This window comes from Capsicum annuum, chromosome 5, assembly GCF_002878395.1.
Source record: "Capsicum annuum cultivar UCD-10X-F1 chromosome 5, UCD10Xv1.1, whole genome shotgun sequence".
NCBI classification, from domain to species: Eukaryota; Viridiplantae; Streptophyta; class Magnoliopsida; order Solanales; family Solanaceae; genus Capsicum; species Capsicum annuum.
In genome coordinates, this window is record NC_061115.1 from 8094990 (window position 1) to 8115020 (window position 20031).

The window sequence follows — 20031 nt, forward strand, 5'->3', positions numbered from 1 at the left end:
TTACAATACACTAGAATTGAAGAATGAAAAGGCGAAAACACACCTCATTGGCCCTTCTGGTAGTACAAGTACACCATGTTGTTCCAAAGACTTGCACAGTTCTGTTCTACTGATCTTTGATCCCTTACGTATATGACAATATACCTTGATAACAAAAAAAATTGGATCTCAGTTGACGTATGCTCTTATTACACTCGTAGTATATGAAGGACGAGAATTCAACTATAGTCTTTCTGAAGTATTTGAAATGAAAACAGTTGCATTGAATCAAACTTACAATGTTAGTCTCAACAGTGGCAATATCAACTTTAAGCCCTCTGATTTTGTTAAGTTCCTCTGAGATGTAAAATGGAATCATTAGATCGTTGAAGGTGTGCGACTGTCTCATCTAAAATCTTAAGTTGTTACAGACAATACATTTTTATCAACTTCAAAGAAAAATATTAGTACCTGTCAAAATCTTAGCGTTTCTGTGATCGCCTTCCAATTTAACAAGATTTTCTTGTAATGCAACAGAAGCAGCAGCACACAGGACGCCAATCTGTCGCATTCCTCCACCTAGAGGCTTCCTTAGTATTTTCGCCTAGCAATGGAAGGAAATAATGAGCACGCGATAAATTTTGCTATGCAAGAACAGTCAGATTCTTCGATGATCCATAAGTATTACTTACCCTGGAAATGAAGCTCTTCGAACCAACAATCACAGATCCAGCGGGAGCACCAAGACCTTTCGATAAGCATGCCTGCGCGGATTCTTGAATGAGGAAAAAGGATGTATACTAACATAAATTGTCATACATTACAACCAAAAGTTACAAAATGGAGGGGGACATATATGAATACAACAAATACCGCTCAGTCTCAAACAAGTTGGGGTCGGCTATATGAATCTCCACTTCTTCATTTGAACTCATCATATCATTATCATCATACATCTAAGTATAGACATGCCCGCTCCTTTACAATTTACATTTGATACCATATCATAAATTTTTCGAGACAAACTCTTTTTCGACAATGTATAGGATGACTCTTGTTTGCAGAAAGGTAATTGGAATGATTTCTCAAAGCATTAACTTCACAGAACTCTAAAGGCCTCTCTGCTTGAGAGGACTTACAGGACTTAGCGAAAATACTAAACCATAAACATTATACACCATCAAAAACGTCAAGATTTCAAACAGGTATATCTAGTCATCTAAAATGATGAAGATAGAATTCTGTACATAAATGTCCCTTAGATGCCACATCTTTGTCGATATCATGTTACAAGAACATAAAATAGTATTTTGCCTTACTCAAAGTGGACCAGAAATGACTCTAAACAGTGAAGAGAAAGGGCTTAACTTACCGAAACTGAATCAGCAGCCTGTACAAGCCTATGAACGGGCACTCCGAGTGCCTGGAAGACAGATAAGTCCAGTTAAAACCTCAAATAATACAACAACAACAACATACCCAGTGTAAATCAATTAGAATTTTTGTTATGGTTGTAACTACTTAAAGTTACTCTACCATATAGATCCATTATTTGACTGGTTGTAGGCACTAATACCAATTGCATATAGAATGTTGTTCACTTAACAAACAAGAAAAAGTGTACTCACAACTGATGCATTGAATATACGGGTGCCATCAATATGCAGCTTCAAACCATATTTCTTTGCTAGATCTCCGACTTTGTCTGTATACTCTACGGAAAGGCATCTGCCTCCTGAACTGCATTCATAGAAATGTTGTTAAGGACATTCATCAGAGAAGGAGTCAATGACTTAAGTAATGGGAAAGAATGACCGTTGAGATGAGTAACTAGATGATCTAGGAAGAAACTACAACGCAGAACCAGTACTATTGGGTCAAACACTGTTTATATGTGTGAAAACTAAATATAAACATAGTTAAACATACATTTTAAGATGAACTATCACAACTCGGAACCATACAACATTTTAAATTTTAGATTCGCCACTGACTGTGTATGGTCCAAAATATAGAATAGCATACTAAAGATACATTTCTAGCAAAAGCAATACCATGTAATGCACCACTAACAACAACAATATACCTAGTGTAAACCCACAACTGGGGTCTGGGGAGGGTAAAGTTTACGTAGACTTTACCTCTACCTCTTAGAGATATGCAAGTATATAATGTTTACTTACCGAGAATGTGAATTCTCCAAGCAAATGAGCCTAGTTGTCGGAGAAAGTATCTCAAAGCTAGAATCACGAATCGCAGCTTCAATCTTCTCCAAGCAAATGAGCCTAGTTGTCGGAGAAAGTATCTCAAAGCTAGAATCACGAATCGCAGCTTCAATCAAATCAAGATCCATTGTACCATCTTCATTGTTCTTAACTGTCCTTGGATGAACACCACCAATAGTTGAAATCCCTCCATTTTCATACATCTGAATATGTGAATTATCACCAAGAATCACTTCACTTCCCCTAATTTGACAATGAGTAAGCAAACATATAAGATTGCCCATTGTGCCTGAAGGAACAAATAGTCCTGCTTCTTTGCCCATGATTCTTGCCATCTTTGCTTCAAGACGCTGCGCTGTTGGATCATATCCCAAGACATCATCATCCACTTCCGCGTTGGCCATTGCTTCGCGCATTGATTCTGTTGGTTTCGTGACTGTATCTGATCGAAAATCCACTGTTCTTATCGCCATTTTTCTCTGAACAAGAAAACAGAAAATGCCACCATTTGCACCATATGTTAGTAAATGTTCTACTACTCTATCAAGAATCATTTCTCTTGCTTTAGTATTTACAACAACAACATACCCAGGGTATTCTCACAAAGTAGGGTCCGGGAGGGTAAAGTGCACGCAGTCCATACCACTACCTCAGATGAAGTAGAGAAGTTGTTTCCGATAGACCCCCGACCCCCGACCCTCGAGAATTTGAGCAAGGAGGGACATTTTTTTACCCCCCACCCCCCATGAGCTCGCACCTCTTTTACTCTCCTGATAACTCAAACTCACAACCTTTGAGTTAGAAGTGAGGGGTGCTTACCATCCGAGCAGAAAGTTATTTGTTTGAGCAAAAATGACTTTTCTCACTTACGAGCAAAAGCTATTTTCTTGTGATTACCTAAGTTGCACGGACTTTCACTTTTGATGCCGCATCCGTGTTGGATTCTCCAAAAATACAATACTTTTGGAATCCGATACGCACCCGCAAACATTTTTGAAGAGTTCGAGCAACATAGGTGATTACAAATTACAACCATCTTTAAGTACTTTTAACTTCATGCTTTCTTTCTCTCATTAATACTCCTTTAGACATCACAGTATATTACTCCTCCGTCCAAGTAAAACGTCTTAGTTTGATTGAGCATAAAATTTAAAAAATAAAGAGACACTTTTGAATTTTGTGATCGTGGAATTGAAAAACTTACTAAATAAAACTTCATTGAGAAGGACCAAAAGGAAAGTAAGACAATTTATAAATTGAAACGAAGTAAGCATTAATCTGTAGTATTCAAAGATTTGGTTGATTTGCTAAGAACTTCTCAAACCTAAAAAGAATTTAAACATACAAGAAAAAGGAAAATCTAAATGGAAAAGAATCTAAAGGCTAAGATATATAATGTACAATTCATAACAAATAGTACTAATTAATTAGGATTAATTAGCTACGATGGTGTGATAATGTCAACTTATAAAACCTTGAAACTAGCAATATAAAACTAAATCAAATTGCATTTGGGTTCTTTATTTCATGTTCTTCATGTCAACAATGATACATAATTATGTCTGCAGATTAATTAGGGAATATAAACACATGAAAATTGTGAAAAAAAATCTACACATGCAACCCTCTCAATAAAGTACTCTTATATCTCATACCCCATTTAGATTTGAATATTTTGACAGCTAATTTAGTTATTATTATGGTATTAACTTGAAATATCTATTAGGACACCATGAATTTAATTAAATTTTGAATCCGTCACTAATTTAAATGACTACCCGATTTGGAACATTTTGTAGTTTAACATACTCCATTACCATGTGATGATGTGAAAATATAAAAAGTAAACACACGAATAAGTCAAGGGAATTGAATATGTACTGTACATATACATAATAGTAACTTTTACCTAGTATATATCTTATTGTCATGTATCTTTCTATTTCTTCTAATATGTGACTTCGCCGATAAGGAGCGTAAGAACTAAGTTTTTTTAATATATAATAGTGTCAGAATTAGCTTACTTTCTCGACGAAAGACTTTGAATGAACCCTTTGCGCCCCTAGTTCTTCCCTGATTATAACCATCAACTAATTAATAATCAAAATAAATCAACATAGTATATAACTCAAAATACAACTAATTAAGAAAATGCAAAAGAAGAATTTCTCACTAATCTCTGGACTTTGTAATAAACAGCCAAAATCCACTGATTTATTATCTCACTTATCATCCATGCAAAATTTCTTCTCTTTATATAGTGAAATAATATGGAATGCTAAGCAACTTGTATTATGCCATGCATTTTTTAATTTTATTTTCTTTATTAGTATATATTTATAAGCCAATATATTATTGCCACGTTAGTTTTAATCAACCCCATGTGCCTTAATGGTATTTTTTATTTTGAAACGTTTATTTGACTTTGGATGAAGGGAATTATCCTAAAAATATTTATTTATAATCTGTATAAATATATCATGGAAGGTGAGGCATGGAATAGGGTGTAGAGTGGCGGGGTAAAGATGAGGCGTATTGGAGGCCAGAGAGGACAATCAATGTGAAATATCACTCACGGAACTTGTTTTCCCTACTTTAGGACGTTGAACCCAATGTCTTCTTCGCGTAACAGCTTCTAGAACAAAATAATAATAATAAAACAAAAAAAGAAAAGAACTAAATCACGTGTGTCTATATATATAGTAGTTAAATTATACGTTCCTTGCAAGGGTAATCTTTAATTATTTAAAGTTAGATGATTTTGTCTATTATGGAGATTTTTAATGAAGTGCGAAAAGTTCAAATCAATTCTCAAATCACACTTTAATATAATAATGTAAACATAACATATACAATCAGAAGTTTCAAGTAGTTAATGGATCGTCACTTTTGTGTTTGTCATGCAGTGCCTCTTTTCCTTGCTGCTAGAGGTTAAGAGAGATGCATTGATTTGAACTATATTTATATTACGATTATTTTTATTTTTTTTGACGAAGAGAACCTGGAGAAGAGACAAAAGTGAGAGAATTGTCGATGAAAGAAAAGTATGGTGAGGATGGCAGAAACAAAATCAACATGACTTTTATAGAAGTTGGTAAAAGGTACGTTAAAGTGTTAGAGTACAAGCCCTACTAATTGCCTATCTGTGGAACAAGTAAGTAAACACGGTTCATAGAAGTAAAAGATGAACACAATGTTTTTACGTGGAAAACACCCGGCTCAAGAAAGGTGTAAAAAACCACGGCCTGTACCTCTACAGGATTTAACCCCAACTTCACTATAACACTTAGAGCCTCAACAATCAACAAGATCACAATAATTCTTGTAAACTAGGAATTAAAACTACTAACTCCTATCACTGCACAAACACAAATCTTTCCAAGATAAGTATTTCCAAATCTTCGAGTTCCCTAACTTGAAGACACAACTCCTAACTCAGTTTATAGATCACTGAGACTAGAACAATGACTCATTACAACTCTAAGAATCTATCTACTACACACAGTCTGTGACTTGCTAAGTAAAGGACCAGGTTCTTTTTCAAGTATGTGAACAGTTTTGCTGATTGTTGATTATCTTTTCAGGGCATGCGTGAAAGCTTTTGATTTCGTTTCTTGTATTTAAGCCAAAATCTCCTGAAGTCCTTCAGTTGATGTAATCTTCTATGTTCAATAGGACTCCAGGTAGTTTCACTCTTGTTTTTCTTTTGCTGTCGCCTCTCTCTTCCTCTTTGAATAGGACTCTTCTTTTATATCTGCAAGACCTCTTGTTTAATTCCACTTATGTCAGACTTCTTGTTCAACTCAACTTCTGCAAGACTTTTTGTTCCATTCAACTTTCGATGTGATAAGTGTTATCTAATCTCGTTTGTACGCATAGTCATCTTATCAATAACTTGTTTGCAGCTTAGCTTTGTTCACTTGGATGGGTCAGCTTGTTCAAATTGTTTCATTCACATATCTATCATCAAAACTCGATATGCCCTAAAATTCCCCCTTTTTGATAATGACAAACATAGCAGCACAACACCATAACAACACCACAAAAACCTGACATACTCACTAAGGAATTTAAGTAAAAGCAACACAGAATGAAACAAAAACAGGTTAGCCCAATTCAGTTATAAGCATTGCATAGCCTACTCTTCCCCCTTTTGACATCATCAAAAAGTTGGTCCGGTCAAGTGAAAAATGTTTAGTAATTCATGGCTATTGAAGCTATCACTAAGACAATCAAAATTCAAAATAAGAGACCATGAATGGAGTATGAGAAAACATAAGAAGAATACTTTTAAATCAAATATGTCCATTTCATTCATTAACAAAATACGACTACAATTACCAGAAGCAAACTAAGATAGAACAAGCCAAGAAGGAAGGGAACAAAAAGAGATAGACTTAGGTTATCAGTAAAAAGGCTAAGTGGATGAAGAAGAAGAAGGGATAAGGGAAGTGAGCTTCCTAATGACATGAACACTCTCAGCCCTCTCTTTTTCTAACAAGGTTGTGAGGGAAGCAATCTGAGCTTGAAGAACCTTTTTTTCATCTTCATGAGCAGCCTGTGCTGCCTCTAAAGCTGCCTGAGCAACTTCTACTTCTCCTTGTTTTACAGCCAGTGCATTCCTCAGTCGTTGCAGTGGATTGTCAGCACTCCTCATAGAACCAGGTAGCATTATGTGGTTCACAGTCCCTATGATAGCCTTGGTAGTCTTTGATGACCACACTTAGACAGACACCCCAAACTCCTCAAATATAGGTGTGAGCCAGAATTGATATGGGAGGACATGTCCATTAATCTCTTTTAGGAGAAACCTTTGCATATGCTTCAGGATAAGACGAGGCAAATCGATCCTTACCTCAGTGTCCAATAATTCCATGAGTGTAAGATCAAGAAAACTAGCCACACACCTTCTTTCCTTTCTAGGGAGAATCATTTTATGAACTACATCAAATTAAGCTGGTGAAGTGGTGACATCTCCTTATTAAGGACCCGTCTATGGTGGAGCAAGTGAGGATTCCCAGAAAACTTTTTACAAATGTCAAGGGCAGAGGCAAGATTATCCAGAGGTGGCCAAACACCCTTAACATAGTGACCCCATCCCCCAGAAGGAATATGCAATATCCTAGCAATGTTCACAATATAAAGGTTCATTGTAACCTTTTTGACAATAGTAGAGAACGACTCACCAATGCCCACCTCATTTGTATAAAACTCATACACTTCAGTTTTAGCAAATCTTCGCTGAAGGTCTCCCTGAAGAAATAAATGTGACCAACCTTGAAACTCCAATTTTCCCAGTAAAGTTTGCATATCATTCCCACCAAAACCACTAACAACCCTCCTTCTATCTAATTTACATTTTTGAAAGTAAAAATGATGAGCCTTAGGAGTGTCTTGATGAGAGGATGGGTGAGGAACTTCAAACTCAGGACCCAGCTCATCAGTGGCATCTAGAGAATAAGCAGAGTCAGACGAGTCAGAAGGAACAAGTTTGGTGACCTGTTTCTTTGGACGAGTAGAAGACTTTGGAGGGGAAACTTTGAAGGAGGTAGAACCTTTGACGGTGGAAGGGGATTTTGAAGAGGATGGGTTTTTTTTGAGTAGGTTTAGAAGAGGGTTTCTTGGAAAATAAGGGTTTTAGGACTTTGTCCATGATAGTCTTTGTCTTTCTAACAGATCTAAGAAGAAGACCAGGAGAAAATGCACAAGGAGGGGTAGGATCAGATGTAGCCATGTATTTTTTTTATTGGCTCGAAGAGCTTCAGCCAAGGATGCATCTTCTCGTTGTTTTCTTCCTCAAGTATGAGGAGTACGAGGGATAGAGACAGTTGGAGAAGGTTCAGTAGGGGCAGTGTTGTCAATAGCGATGGGAATGAAAGGGGGTTTTCTTGGTAGCTTGGACCTGGACCTTCTTGGAATTAAGTCTGCGATAGAAAGGCTATCTCTGTCACTAGGATTATCATCATCTTCAACAATTTAGAGTGGGATCAGAGGAGGAAGAAGGGGTTTTGAAAAGAATGAAAAAGGTGAAGGAATTTAGGCAAAAGGGTTTGGGAAATTTCTGAAAGCAGCAAAATCGGTTAATTTATGGGAGATTGGAGGAAGGATTAAGGAAGGTAAAGAGATTTTTAGAGAAAGGATAAGTGCGGTGAAGGGATTTGTGACAGAACCAGTAGAGGAAGAGGATGAAGAATATGAGGAGAATGCTATTTATAAACTGGTAATTTTTCTTGATTGAGGAGATGAGTATGAACCACGAAAAGGAGGGGGAGTATTTAAAAGAGAAATGGAAGAAGTTGAAGAGATGAGGAACTGTACCTGTGTAAGGAACATAATGATGAGAACCTCTGAACTGATGGGAAAGCTAGTAGAATCTTTTTGAGTAAATATGACTCTTTGATTTTGGCGGTTTAAATGTATCAAGAAGGAACCAGGTGGACAACTTGTTTCACTCTAAGATACTGTAGGTAATAATAGTCATACCTGAAAAAAATAGACAAAATTGCTTTTGTATTCCAGTCATTGCAAAATCAACACATAAATGGATCAACATACTCTAAAATCTTGGAATTAAGATACACAAGTTAATGTGTGAGACTGAATTAACCAACAATCACTTGCAAGATCAACTTATCTTAATCAAGCATTGAGGGTGACTTATGCAATATTAATCATCCCCAAGGCTAACCTATTTTTTTTCGAAGTGTTCTCTACTCAAAGCCTCAGTGAAAATGTAGGCAATTTGATCCTCAATAAAGCAAAATATAATTGATATATGACCTTTTTCAACATTATCTCTAAGAAAGTGATGTCCAATATCAATATGCTTGGTTCTTTTATGTTGAATAGGATTTTTAGCTATGTTAATAGCACTTGTATTATCACATAAAATGGGAACACAACCAACATCTATACCAAAATCCATAAGTTGTTGCTTAATCCAAAGTAATTGAGCATAACAGGAACCTGCAGCAACATATTCAGCTTCAGCAGTAGACAAAGCTACTGAATTTTGCTTTTTTGTAGATCAGGTAATCGACTATGATCCAAGGAAGTGTGCCATTCCTATAGTGCTTTTCCTGTCCTCCAGGTATCTTGCATAATCAACATCTGAGTATCCTACCAAATTAAAATTATCTTTGGGGTACCATAAGCCAAGATCACTAGTTCCCTTCAAGTATCTGAAAATTCTCTTCACAAATTTTAGATGTGATTCTTTGGGTATTGCTTGAAACCTGGCACATAGACCTACACTAAACACAATATCAGGCCTACTTGTTGTGAGGTACAATAATGACCCTATCATACCTCTATACAATTTTTGCTCTACATCTGAACCCATTTCGTCCAAATCCAGCTTTGTGGCAGTGGCAATAGGAGTATTGGTTTCTTTTGCTTCTTCCATGGAGAATATTTTAAGAAGCTCTTTTACATACTTCTGTTGGTGGATCATTGTCCCAGATGTTGACTGTTTTATTTGGAAACCCAAGAAAAAATTCAGCTCTCCCATCATGCTCATCTCAAATTCACAACTCATGAGTTTGACAAACTCATGAGTCATACTTATATTGGTTGAGCCAAAAATAATATCATCCACATATACCTGCACAACTAACAAATCCTTCCCATTAGATTTCAAGAAAAGGGTATTGTCAATTTTACCTCTGGTATATCCATGCTCCACTAAAAACTTTGAAAGTCTTTCATACCAAGCTCTTGGAGCTTGTTTTATCCCATACAAGGCTTTATATAGCATGTACACATGATCAGGAAACTCCTTTCTTTCAAATCCTGGAGGTTGCTTAACATACATCTCCTCCTTGAGAATCTCATTCAGGAATGGACTCTTCACATCCATCTGATAAAGAATAAATTCCATGTAGGAAGCAAAGGCAACAAGTAATCTTATAGCTTCAAGTCTTGCTATAGGAGAAAAAGTTTCATCAAAGTCAATTCCTTCTTCTTGGTTGTACCCTTGGACCATCAATCTTGCCTTTTTTCTTATAACTGTTCTATGCTCATCAACTTTATTTCTGTACACCCACTTAGTCCTAATTACTGATCTATCTTTGGAAGAGAAACTAAGTGTCATACTTTGCTTCTCTCAAACTGATTCAACTCTTCCTGCATGGATATGATCTAATCAGCATCAAGTAATGCTTTATTTATCTTCTTTGGCTCAATCTCTGATAGAAATGCCTTGAAGGCACACATACTTATTAATCCAGTCCTTGTAGTGATCCCAGAGGTGAGATCAGTAAGAACATTATCAATAGGATGTGATCCTTGATACTTGTATCCTTTTGGGGTCACTACTGATGTTCTGAAATGGGGTTGTTTGTGGCTCAGTCCCCCCTGTCACTGTGCCTTCAACTTTAATTCCCCCTGTTGATGTGCTTCTAAGTTTGGTATCTTCAGTCAATGAGCCTTGTTGTAAAACCTGTTCCTCAGTATCACTTTTATCCTGCAGGTTAGTCTTAACACTGGATTCATCAAAAACCACATGCATGCTTTCTTCAACACAATTAGTTCTTTTATTTAAAACCCTATAAGCCTTACTATGAAGTGAATAACCTAAGAAGATTCCCTCATCACTTTTAGCATCAAATTTTCCTAGATTATCCTTTCCATTATTGTGTATAAAACATTTACAACCAAAGGTTCTAAAGTGAGAAATGTTAGGCTTTCTTCCTTTTAGTAATTAACAGGGAGTCTTCTCTAATATAGGTATGATCATGCATCTATTTATGATATATGCTACAGTACTTATTGCCTCAGCCCAAAGGTTTTTAGCAACATTTGTTGCAAGCATCATTTTTCTAGCCATTTCTTCCAAGGTTCTATTTTTCCTTTCCACCACTCCATTTTGTTGTGGTGTTCTAGGAGCTAAGAAGTTGTGATCTATACCATTTGCTAAACAGTATTTCAAGAATTTTACATTCTCAAATTCTGAACCATGGTCAGACCTTATGGAAATTAATGAAGTGCCCAGTTTCTTTTCAATTTTCTTAATGAAGATTTTAAAGACATCAAAGGTATCTTCTTTAGAGGCTAGAAAAAAACTCCATGTGAATCTGGAATAGTCATCAACAATTAAAAAAACATACCTTTTTCCACCTCTACTATAATTCTATATGAACCAAGTCAAGGTACTTGGTAGTGCTAACATAGTTCTTTGACTTAAAATAAGATCTTACCTGCTTCCCCCTTACACATGCACTACATAGATATTCTTCCTTGAACTTGGTCTTGGGTAATCCCAATACCATGTATTTGGATGAAAGTATGTTTAGCTGTTTCATACTTGCATGACCAAATCTTCTGTGCCAAAGGAGGGAATCATTTTCTATAGCACTCAGACAGTCAACTCAGGTCCTGGTATTGCCATGATGTCAGCTTTGTATATATTCCTGTATCTCCTTGCAGTGAGCAAAATCTCTTTGATGTTCATCTTTTTGACTTTGACTCCTGCAGCAGTAAAAGTAACTTTATTACCTTTGTCACACAGTTGTGAGATGCTCAGCAGGTTATGCTTTAATCCTTCTACAAGATAGACATCCTCCAATGCTTTTAACTCAGATGAGCCAATCTTTCCAACTCCAGTTATGATTCTCTTTTTTCCATCACCAAAAAAAACTCCTCCTCCACCTATTTGGAGAGTGAAAGGGACTTTTTCTTATCACCAGTCATGTGTGTTGAGCAAGAACTGTCTAAGTACCAGTACCTTTTGTTTCCTTTTACTTTTTCCTGCAAAAGAAATCAATGGTTAGACTTAGGAACCCAGACAAGCTTGGGTCCTATTTTATGAGTGAAAGAATGAATTAAATTTTTTTTGGTCCATGCAGGCAACAAGTAGTGCAACCTGTTTCTCTGAACAGAAATAGTTTTGTTCCTTTTGGTTTGAGAAGATCTGATAGCTAGGTTTTGATTGTTTAATCTGCTTTTTGTAGCCACTGGACATTCAGTGGTGGGATGTCCAAGGTTGCCACAGATATAACATAAATCTTTAGGATCATCAAAACTTTTGTGGAATCCCAAACCTGCATTTTCATTAAAATTTCTCTCACTCAATTTATGAATAATTCTTAAGGAGTTTGTCCCCTAATTTGCCCTTTTAAGATCAAGTTTTAGTTTAGACACTTCTTGACTCAACTTATTCATTTTTTCAGTTAAATCATGGCATTCTTGTTTGAATTTAACTAGCTCAAGTTCAGCATTTTCTTGTTCTTTACTCATGGTCTTTTTCCCATTTTCAGTGAGAGTTAGTTTGAGAACTTCACACTTAAGATTATTATTTGAAATCTCAAGTTCTGCAACCTGTTTCTTGAGAGTCCGATTTTTCCTTATCAACAGTATCTGAGCAAGCCTTTATACCAATGAGATCAAATTTGAGACTTGCAAGACTGTTGAATAATTCATCCCTATCAGAGGTTAACTCTTGGAAATCATCAATCAATGCACTCATCAAGGAAATAAGTTTTGGTTTTGAAAACAATTGCAGTTTTTCTTTGATTTCAAGTATAATTACCTCAGAACCCTCATCTTCTTCATCTAAGTCTGAATCTCCAAGAGCCATGAATGTAGTTTCATCAACTTTATCTTTATCTAAATCAGATCCTTAGGCTATAATCATTGCATACTCCTCTTTCTTTTTTGCCTTCAGTTCCTTTTCAGCCCTTTTCTTCTTCCATTCTATTTCTCAGACTGGATAGTCTATGATCTGATGATCAGTTTTGCTACATTTGTAGCACCCATTTGGATTGTCATTGGAATATTTATTAGTACTTATTCCCTTCTTCTTCTTAAAAAATTTACTAAAGTTTTTAGTTATGAAGGCAACTTGCTCCTTATCAAGTTCAAATTCCTCATCACTATCAGAAGCTTTCAATGCTAAGATTTTCTCAGGAGCTGCCTGTTCTTTGGTTCCATCAACTTCTATTTCATAAGTCCTTAAGTTCTCTACTAGTTCATCCAGGGTCATGCCTTCAAGATTCTTATTTGCCTCCCTGATTGCAGTCACCTTAACATTCCATTTTAACTTAGGTAATACCCTTAGTACCTTTTCAACTTGTTTCTCTTCAGAGATGAACTTTCCCAAGGAAGTCAACTCATTTGTTAAGGTGGTAAGCCTTGTCATTATCTCATGCATGATTTCATTTCCTTTATTTAAATGCCTCATACTCAGTAAAAAGGAGAGAGATCCTGAATTTTCTTACTTAAGAAGTACCTTCATGAGCATTCACCAGTGCATCCCAAATTTGCTTAGCAGTAGTGCAGGTGGATACCCTATTGTATTTAGTAGGTTCTAGTCCACAGGCCAATATGTTTTTGGCTTTTGCATTTTTCTTCAGAGCTAACAAGTCATCAGGAGTAAATTCACTCCTTACTTTCTTGACTTGTTCACCATCAACCAACTTCATTGGAATAGCAGGACCATCAGTAATCCTGTCCCATAATTTATAGTCTTCACCTAGGATTCTTCATCCTTTCTTTCCACCAGATAAAGTGAAAGCCATCAAAAAGTGGAGGTCTAGTGGTTGACCAACCTTCACTGTGACTAGTAGAAGGTGCGGAATTCATCATGTTGATTTTTTCTTAGGTGATAGCCTTCTTTAAGACAAGCGTCTCTGATACCACTTGTTAGAGTACGAGCCCTACTAATTTCCTATCTGTGGAATAAGTAAGTAAACGCGGTTCACAAAAGTAAAAGATGAACACAATGTTTTTACGTGAAAAACACCCGGCTCAAGAAAGGTGTAAAAAACCACGACCTGTACCTCTACAGGATTTAAACCCAACTTCACTATAACACTTGAGCCTAAAAAATCAACAAGATTACAATACTTCTTGTCAACTAGGAATTAAAACTACTAACTCCTATCACTACACAAACACAAATATTCCCAAGATAAGTGTTCCCAAATTTTCTAGTTTCCTAACTTGAAGACACAACTCCTAACTCAGTTTATAGATCACTGAGACTAGAACAATGACTCATTATAACTCCAATAACCTATCTACTACACACAGTCTGTGACTTGCTAAGTAAAGGACCAGGTTCTTTTTCAAGTATGTGAACAGTTTTGCTGATTGTTGATTATCTTTTCAGTGCATGACTGAAAGCTTTTGATTTTATTTCTTGTATTTAAGACAACATCTCCTGAATTCCTTCAGTTGATGTAATCTTCTATGTTCAATTGGACTCCAGGTAGTTTCACTCTTGTTTTTCTTTTGCTGTCACCTTTCTCTCTTCCTCTTTGAATAGGACTCTTCTTTTATCTCTGCAAGACCTCTTATTTAATTCCACTTCTGTAAGACTTCTTGTTCAACTCAACTTCTGCAAGACTTCTTGTTCCATTTAAATTTTGACGTGATAAGTGTTATCTAATCTTGTTTGTACGCATAGTCATCTTATCAATAACTTGTCTGCAACTTAGTTTTGTTCAGTTGGATGGACCAGCTTATTCAATTTATTTCATTCACATGTCTATCATCAAAACTCCACATGCCCTAACATAAAGCCTATTTTACATGGGATAAAAATTATTGTTTGTTGGTTTTGGTGTTTTTTCTAACCCTATTTTGCATAAAAAAGGTTCACTTAAATCCTATGTAAGATGGGCATAGGGGTTTTTTGTTTCTTTTTTACAGAAAGCGTCAAAGCTGGGAGAAGAAAAATTCTTCTTTTTTAAATTTTTTCTGGGTTTCACTCTACAAAAAGGGAAATATTGGGTGAAGGATATAATTTTTTCGGTTTGACGTTGGAAGAAGGGGTATTTTTTTTTAAAAAATATTTTTTTGATTTCTAAATATTCTATTTGGAGTTTTTGTGTTGTCCTCTTTTGGTTAGGAAGTAAGTTTTTTTAGATAGTGGAAAAAGAATTTTATTTTTGTGAGAAAATTGGAGCAATTACAGCTTACAGAGTAATGACCCTTGATAGGAAGGTGTGGAAGACGCGGATTAGGGTAGAAGGTTAAGGGGTGGGAGCGTGGCGGTAATAGGGGAGTGATCCTTTAGGTATGGAGTTTCTGGTTCGTAATATTGTGGCTGTAGTTTTTGGGGCTAGTGGTGTTGGCTTTTTTGCATCCCGTACTGGTTTATTATGCACTTATCTTTTGTGTTTTTTATACAGTTAGTTTGTTTTGTGTACCGTACTAGTTTATATGCGCTTACTTTTTGTATTTGTTATACTGTTATTGGTCCTAAGTCGGGGGTCTATCGAAAATAGCCTCTCTACTTCTATTGAGGTAGTGGTATGATCTACGTACACTCTACCCTCCCTAGACCCGACTAGGTGGGAATACACTGGGTATGTTGTTGTTGTTGTAATATAGTAAATATTTAATATTACTAAAATAATAGAGGATCGGTGAAAAGACGATTTTGTATAAAGTAGAGACTTTTAATCAAGGGAAAAAAGTTCAAACGATATTTCTAAGGTCCTTCACACTATTATAGATTATAGTTATAGATTATAGATTATAGATTAGATTATAGATATAGATTATAAATTATAGATATAGATATGGATTATAGATATACATTATAGATATAGATAGATTATAGATATAGATATAGATATAGATACAGGTTATAGATTATAGATAATAGATTATAGATTATAGATATAGATTATAGATATAGATATAGATATAGATTATAGATATAGATAGATTATAGATATAGATTATAGATATAGATATAGATATAGATATAGATATAGATATAGATATAGATTATAGATTATAGATTATAGATATAGATATAGATATAGATATAGATATAGATTATAGATTATAGATATAGATTATAGATATATATACACGGGAATCTTTGACTTGATAATTGTACATGATTTTTTTTTTAAAATAAGAACATCCCACGGTAGAATTATTTCCATTATTATATTCTAGTAATTATATGACATTTTTTTATAGTACATATTTCTAATTATTTGACATAATTATAAGGGGATCTTTCAAAAATAGCAGCATTTTGCTATAAAACCCACCTTCCATAGTCATATTTTACATAATTACCATTTATAGCAACTGTATTTGATTTATGCCCGATGTATTCGGTTTTATAGATAGTATGTATTCATATAAAATATGAATACAGTCCATATTTAGTCGCACCAAAAATGAAATTCAATATTTTGAAAAAGAAAAAAATTTCAATCACGCTTATCTCGTTGAACTGAATATTTTCTTGCCTAACACTACCATTATCTTTTTTTGTATTTTTTTATTTTTTGTGTTTTTGCCCTTTTTTCTTCTTCTTTTTACTTTTTTTTCCTACATTTATTTTTTTGTTTCTTTCTTTCTTTCTTTTTTTTTTTAGTTTTTTCTCTCTTTATTATCTAACTTCTATTTCTCCTTCTTCTTTTCTTTTCTTCGTTGATTTTTTTTTTATTTTCTTTTTTGTACTTATTTTCTATATTATTTTTTTTGTTCTATTTTATATTTTTTGTATTTTCAAAAAATATGACTAGTCGAGCACACGTCATGGATGATAACGTAAGCACCACAATTATTTATCGTATTTGTAGTCACACCGCTATTTATATATTTCTATTTATTGATACAACTATATTTGTATTTGTATTTTAAAGTTCGCACTTGTATTTATATTTTATAATTTGCATTTGTATTTGTATTTAATAGTTCGTACTTGTATTTGTATTTGTATTTGTTAGTTAGCGCCATCATTTATATTTTATATAATTCACACTTGTATTTTAAACAACTATTTTGTATTTGTATTTTATAACTTATTGCATATTATATTGAATTATATTTATATTATGGTTTTATTGTGTTTGTATAATTAGGTCATATTTGGATTATACTTGTATTCGTATTCTATTTTCTTCGTTACCTTTTTATTTTTAAGAAATTATTTTGTATTTGTAAGTTGATTGCATATTGTATTTAGTCGTGACTATATACAATTTATCATTTGTATTTGTATACAAACAAGTAAGTGCATTAATTATATTTTCTTAATTCTAAAATATATAAATATGTAATGTATCATTTGATACAAATGTACCGTTTTGTATTTGTATATCAAAATTATTATTCATATTTGTAAATAAACAAATAACACTTGATACAAATACAATGACAAACAAATGAAATAAATGATTTTACAAATACAAATACAATATGTATTTGTATATATTGTATTTGTATAAAAATTTGAGTTGTATTTATTTGTATCGATAAATACAACTCGTATCAATAAATACAAACAAGTATTCGTGGAAAGAAAATCAATCGTTCTTTTCAATAATTAAAAAATACAAATGATAATTCACACTTGTATTTATATGTTATAGATCGCATTGGTATTTGTATTTTATAGTTCGCACTTGTATTTATGTTTGTTAGTTTGCACAAATAAAAAGAAGGAGAAAAATTAAAAAGAAAAAATAGCAAAAAAAAAAAGGAGAAAAAATAAGAGGAAAAGGAGGAAAAATGAGAGAAAAAGAAGGAGGAAAAATATATAACAAAAAAGAAGAAGAAGAAGAAGGATAGTAATAGAAAATAAGGAAAAAATTAAAAAAAGGGAGAAAAAACAAAAAGGAAAAAAAAATGAAGAAGAAAAAATACAAAAAAAGAAGAAGAAGAAAAAAAAAGGAGAAAAATAAAAAGGAAAAAAAGAAAAAGAAAAAGAAAAAAATGAATAAAAAATAAAAAAGAAAAAAGTGAAAAAAAAATAAAAATAAAGAGAAAGCAACAAAAAAAGGAAAAGAAAAACTGAAAAAGGAAAGAAGAAGAAGAGAATAATAGAAAACAGAAAAAGAGAGAAAATTCAGGAGAAAGGCTATGAATGGTAATTAGGAGTAATTAATGGGTAAGAGGGGACTATGAATTGTAATTAATTGAAAATTAGGCTTTAAATAGTAATAAAAGCCCAATAATAACTAATCCGAGTAATTTTCCCTAATTATAACTATTTTTCCTCATGATCATAATATTTATTCCACTAACTACTACTATATTTGAGAGAAACAAATTTTGCATTGATTGTTGCGTTCTCAAAACTATTATGTAAAATTCTATAAATACAGGGATTTCAGTTATAAATTGTGTTGGTGCCTATGGTATAATGTTGGTTCTTCACTTTACAAATGAATAAAAACATATATTCATGAATCGTTTTGTTTTTTTATAAAAGATTGTATTTCAGCAAATACTTTTATCGTGAAAAATCATAAAATTTCAAGTGATATTCTTTCATGAAAGAACATAATATTTCAACTTTCATGTGATATCGTATTACCAATATCGAACTGTTATGAAATTGCTAACCACAACATATCAATATCCACCATCTAATTTGCAAAATTTATTCGATAAAATATATGATTTAAATAAATTCTAGATCTACACGTTTCAATTCTTCAAAATTATACTACACACCATATCTTCTAATTTAAAATATTTCAAGTGCCACATGCATGATTCGTTCGTTGGGCAACTAAAATTAATTGTTTTCATGCATAATGCCCTAATATATTATGTTCACATGCATTAGGAGAAATCATATAGATAATGTTTATGATACTACTAAAATAATTATTTTTCTATATCTCAACTACATTATTAATTAATACATAGAGTAACAACTTTCAAGTATATAGTATATAATTTATCCGAATTAAATAGTTTATATATATATATATATATATATATATCATGCATCCCATACTTAAAACTTAAATTCACTTTGACTTTTTATTCTACATAGATATACCAATTTTTTTTCTGAACCAACATAAGCATGGGATTATAATGTGTTCTATTTCCTTTTCTTTTTTGACATCATCAATTAACAACTATATTTCTTTTTCCTTTTCCTATTTCTCAATAGGTGGATCACTCTTTCCATTAATATTTTCTTCACGACATAATATATCTTTAAGATTGTTTGAAAAATACAAAATATAACCGAACCTCTAAACTATGATATGTAAGATTCGGAGCAAAATAGTGTACCTTTAATTCGCAGTGGAAATCGATTTTGCTTCCGAAAGAATCTTTCCCAAGTCTACTTTGAATCTCTCGGAAACAAAGCCTTAGAATTTCACAAATTAAATGCTTATTCTTGTGTTTTGTTCTTGATTTGTGTTTTTGTACTGAAGAAATCTTAATTTTTTCTCTCCCACTATTGGAAGAAGAAGAAGAAACAGTATATATATGGGGAAATTGGGTGGATGAACAGTTAATTTGTAATTTTTCTCCCCCTCCCCTTTCAAATTCAAATTCATAATATACTCTCTGTTATCTTCTTTTTATTTCAGATAATAAAAAACAAATCAATAACGGGTCGGGTGAGGTCGGTCCACATGGGCGACCTATGACCCATTATTCAACATCTCCCACTTCGCACATGGTGGACATGACCCGAACCAGTATGGCATCAACAAATCACTAATTCATACGATAAATAGTTCGTGCGACCAGTGAGTATCACGAGCTTCACCTTTAAGGTTTTATAAGCTACATTTAGGAACCCAGTCACATGTGGAAAGAATTCTCTATTAATATGAGGATATTAATACTCATAATACCCCAGACATCATTCGCTACTTCAGTAGTTACTCATACGATCCCTCATCCTCTTAAAGAGGTGAACTCGAGTTCATGATTAACTTTGTATACACAATTACACTTGACTCTTATATGGTTAGTGTAATAGCCGGATTGTGTAAACAAGTTAAATATGCATTTTAATCGTCTTTTCTTTCTACTCGAATCTATCTATTTCAAATCAACTGCTTTCTTAGACATGCACCGCATTGCCGAATTTCTCATG

General features: G+C 33.6%; 1 protein-coding gene across 1 annotated transcript; it reads right to left on the reverse strand.

The window, feature by feature from the left end:
* On the reverse strand, window positions 1–2677 carry LOC107871588 (low-specificity L-threonine aldolase 1-like). The gene is made up of 8 exons (XM_047412063.1): window positions 2265–2677; window positions 2163–2192; window positions 1608–1719; window positions 1352–1402; window positions 672–743; window positions 451–583; window positions 278–336; window positions 1–144 (listed from the first exon to the last, which is right to left on the reverse strand). The coding sequence occupies exons 1-8, from the start codon at window positions 2675–2677 to the stop codon at window positions 1–3; spliced, it is 1014 nt and encodes a 337-aa protein (XP_047268019.1).
* Window positions 2678–20031: the final 17354 nt, after the last annotated feature.

Coding starts and splice junctions, on each gene's coding strand:
- LOC107871588 (XM_047412063.1), bottom strand. CDS start 2,677: ATGGCGATAAGAACAGTGGATTTTCGATCAGATACAGTCACGAAACCA. Junction 1,403..1,607: donor GTATATTCAATGCATCAGTT/GTGAGTACACTT, acceptor TCTGTCTTCCAG/GCACTCGGAGTGCCCGTTCA. Junction 744..1,351: donor AGGCTGCTGATTCAGTTTCG/GTAAGTTAAGCC, acceptor GAATCCGCGCAG/GCATGCTTATCGAAAGGTCT.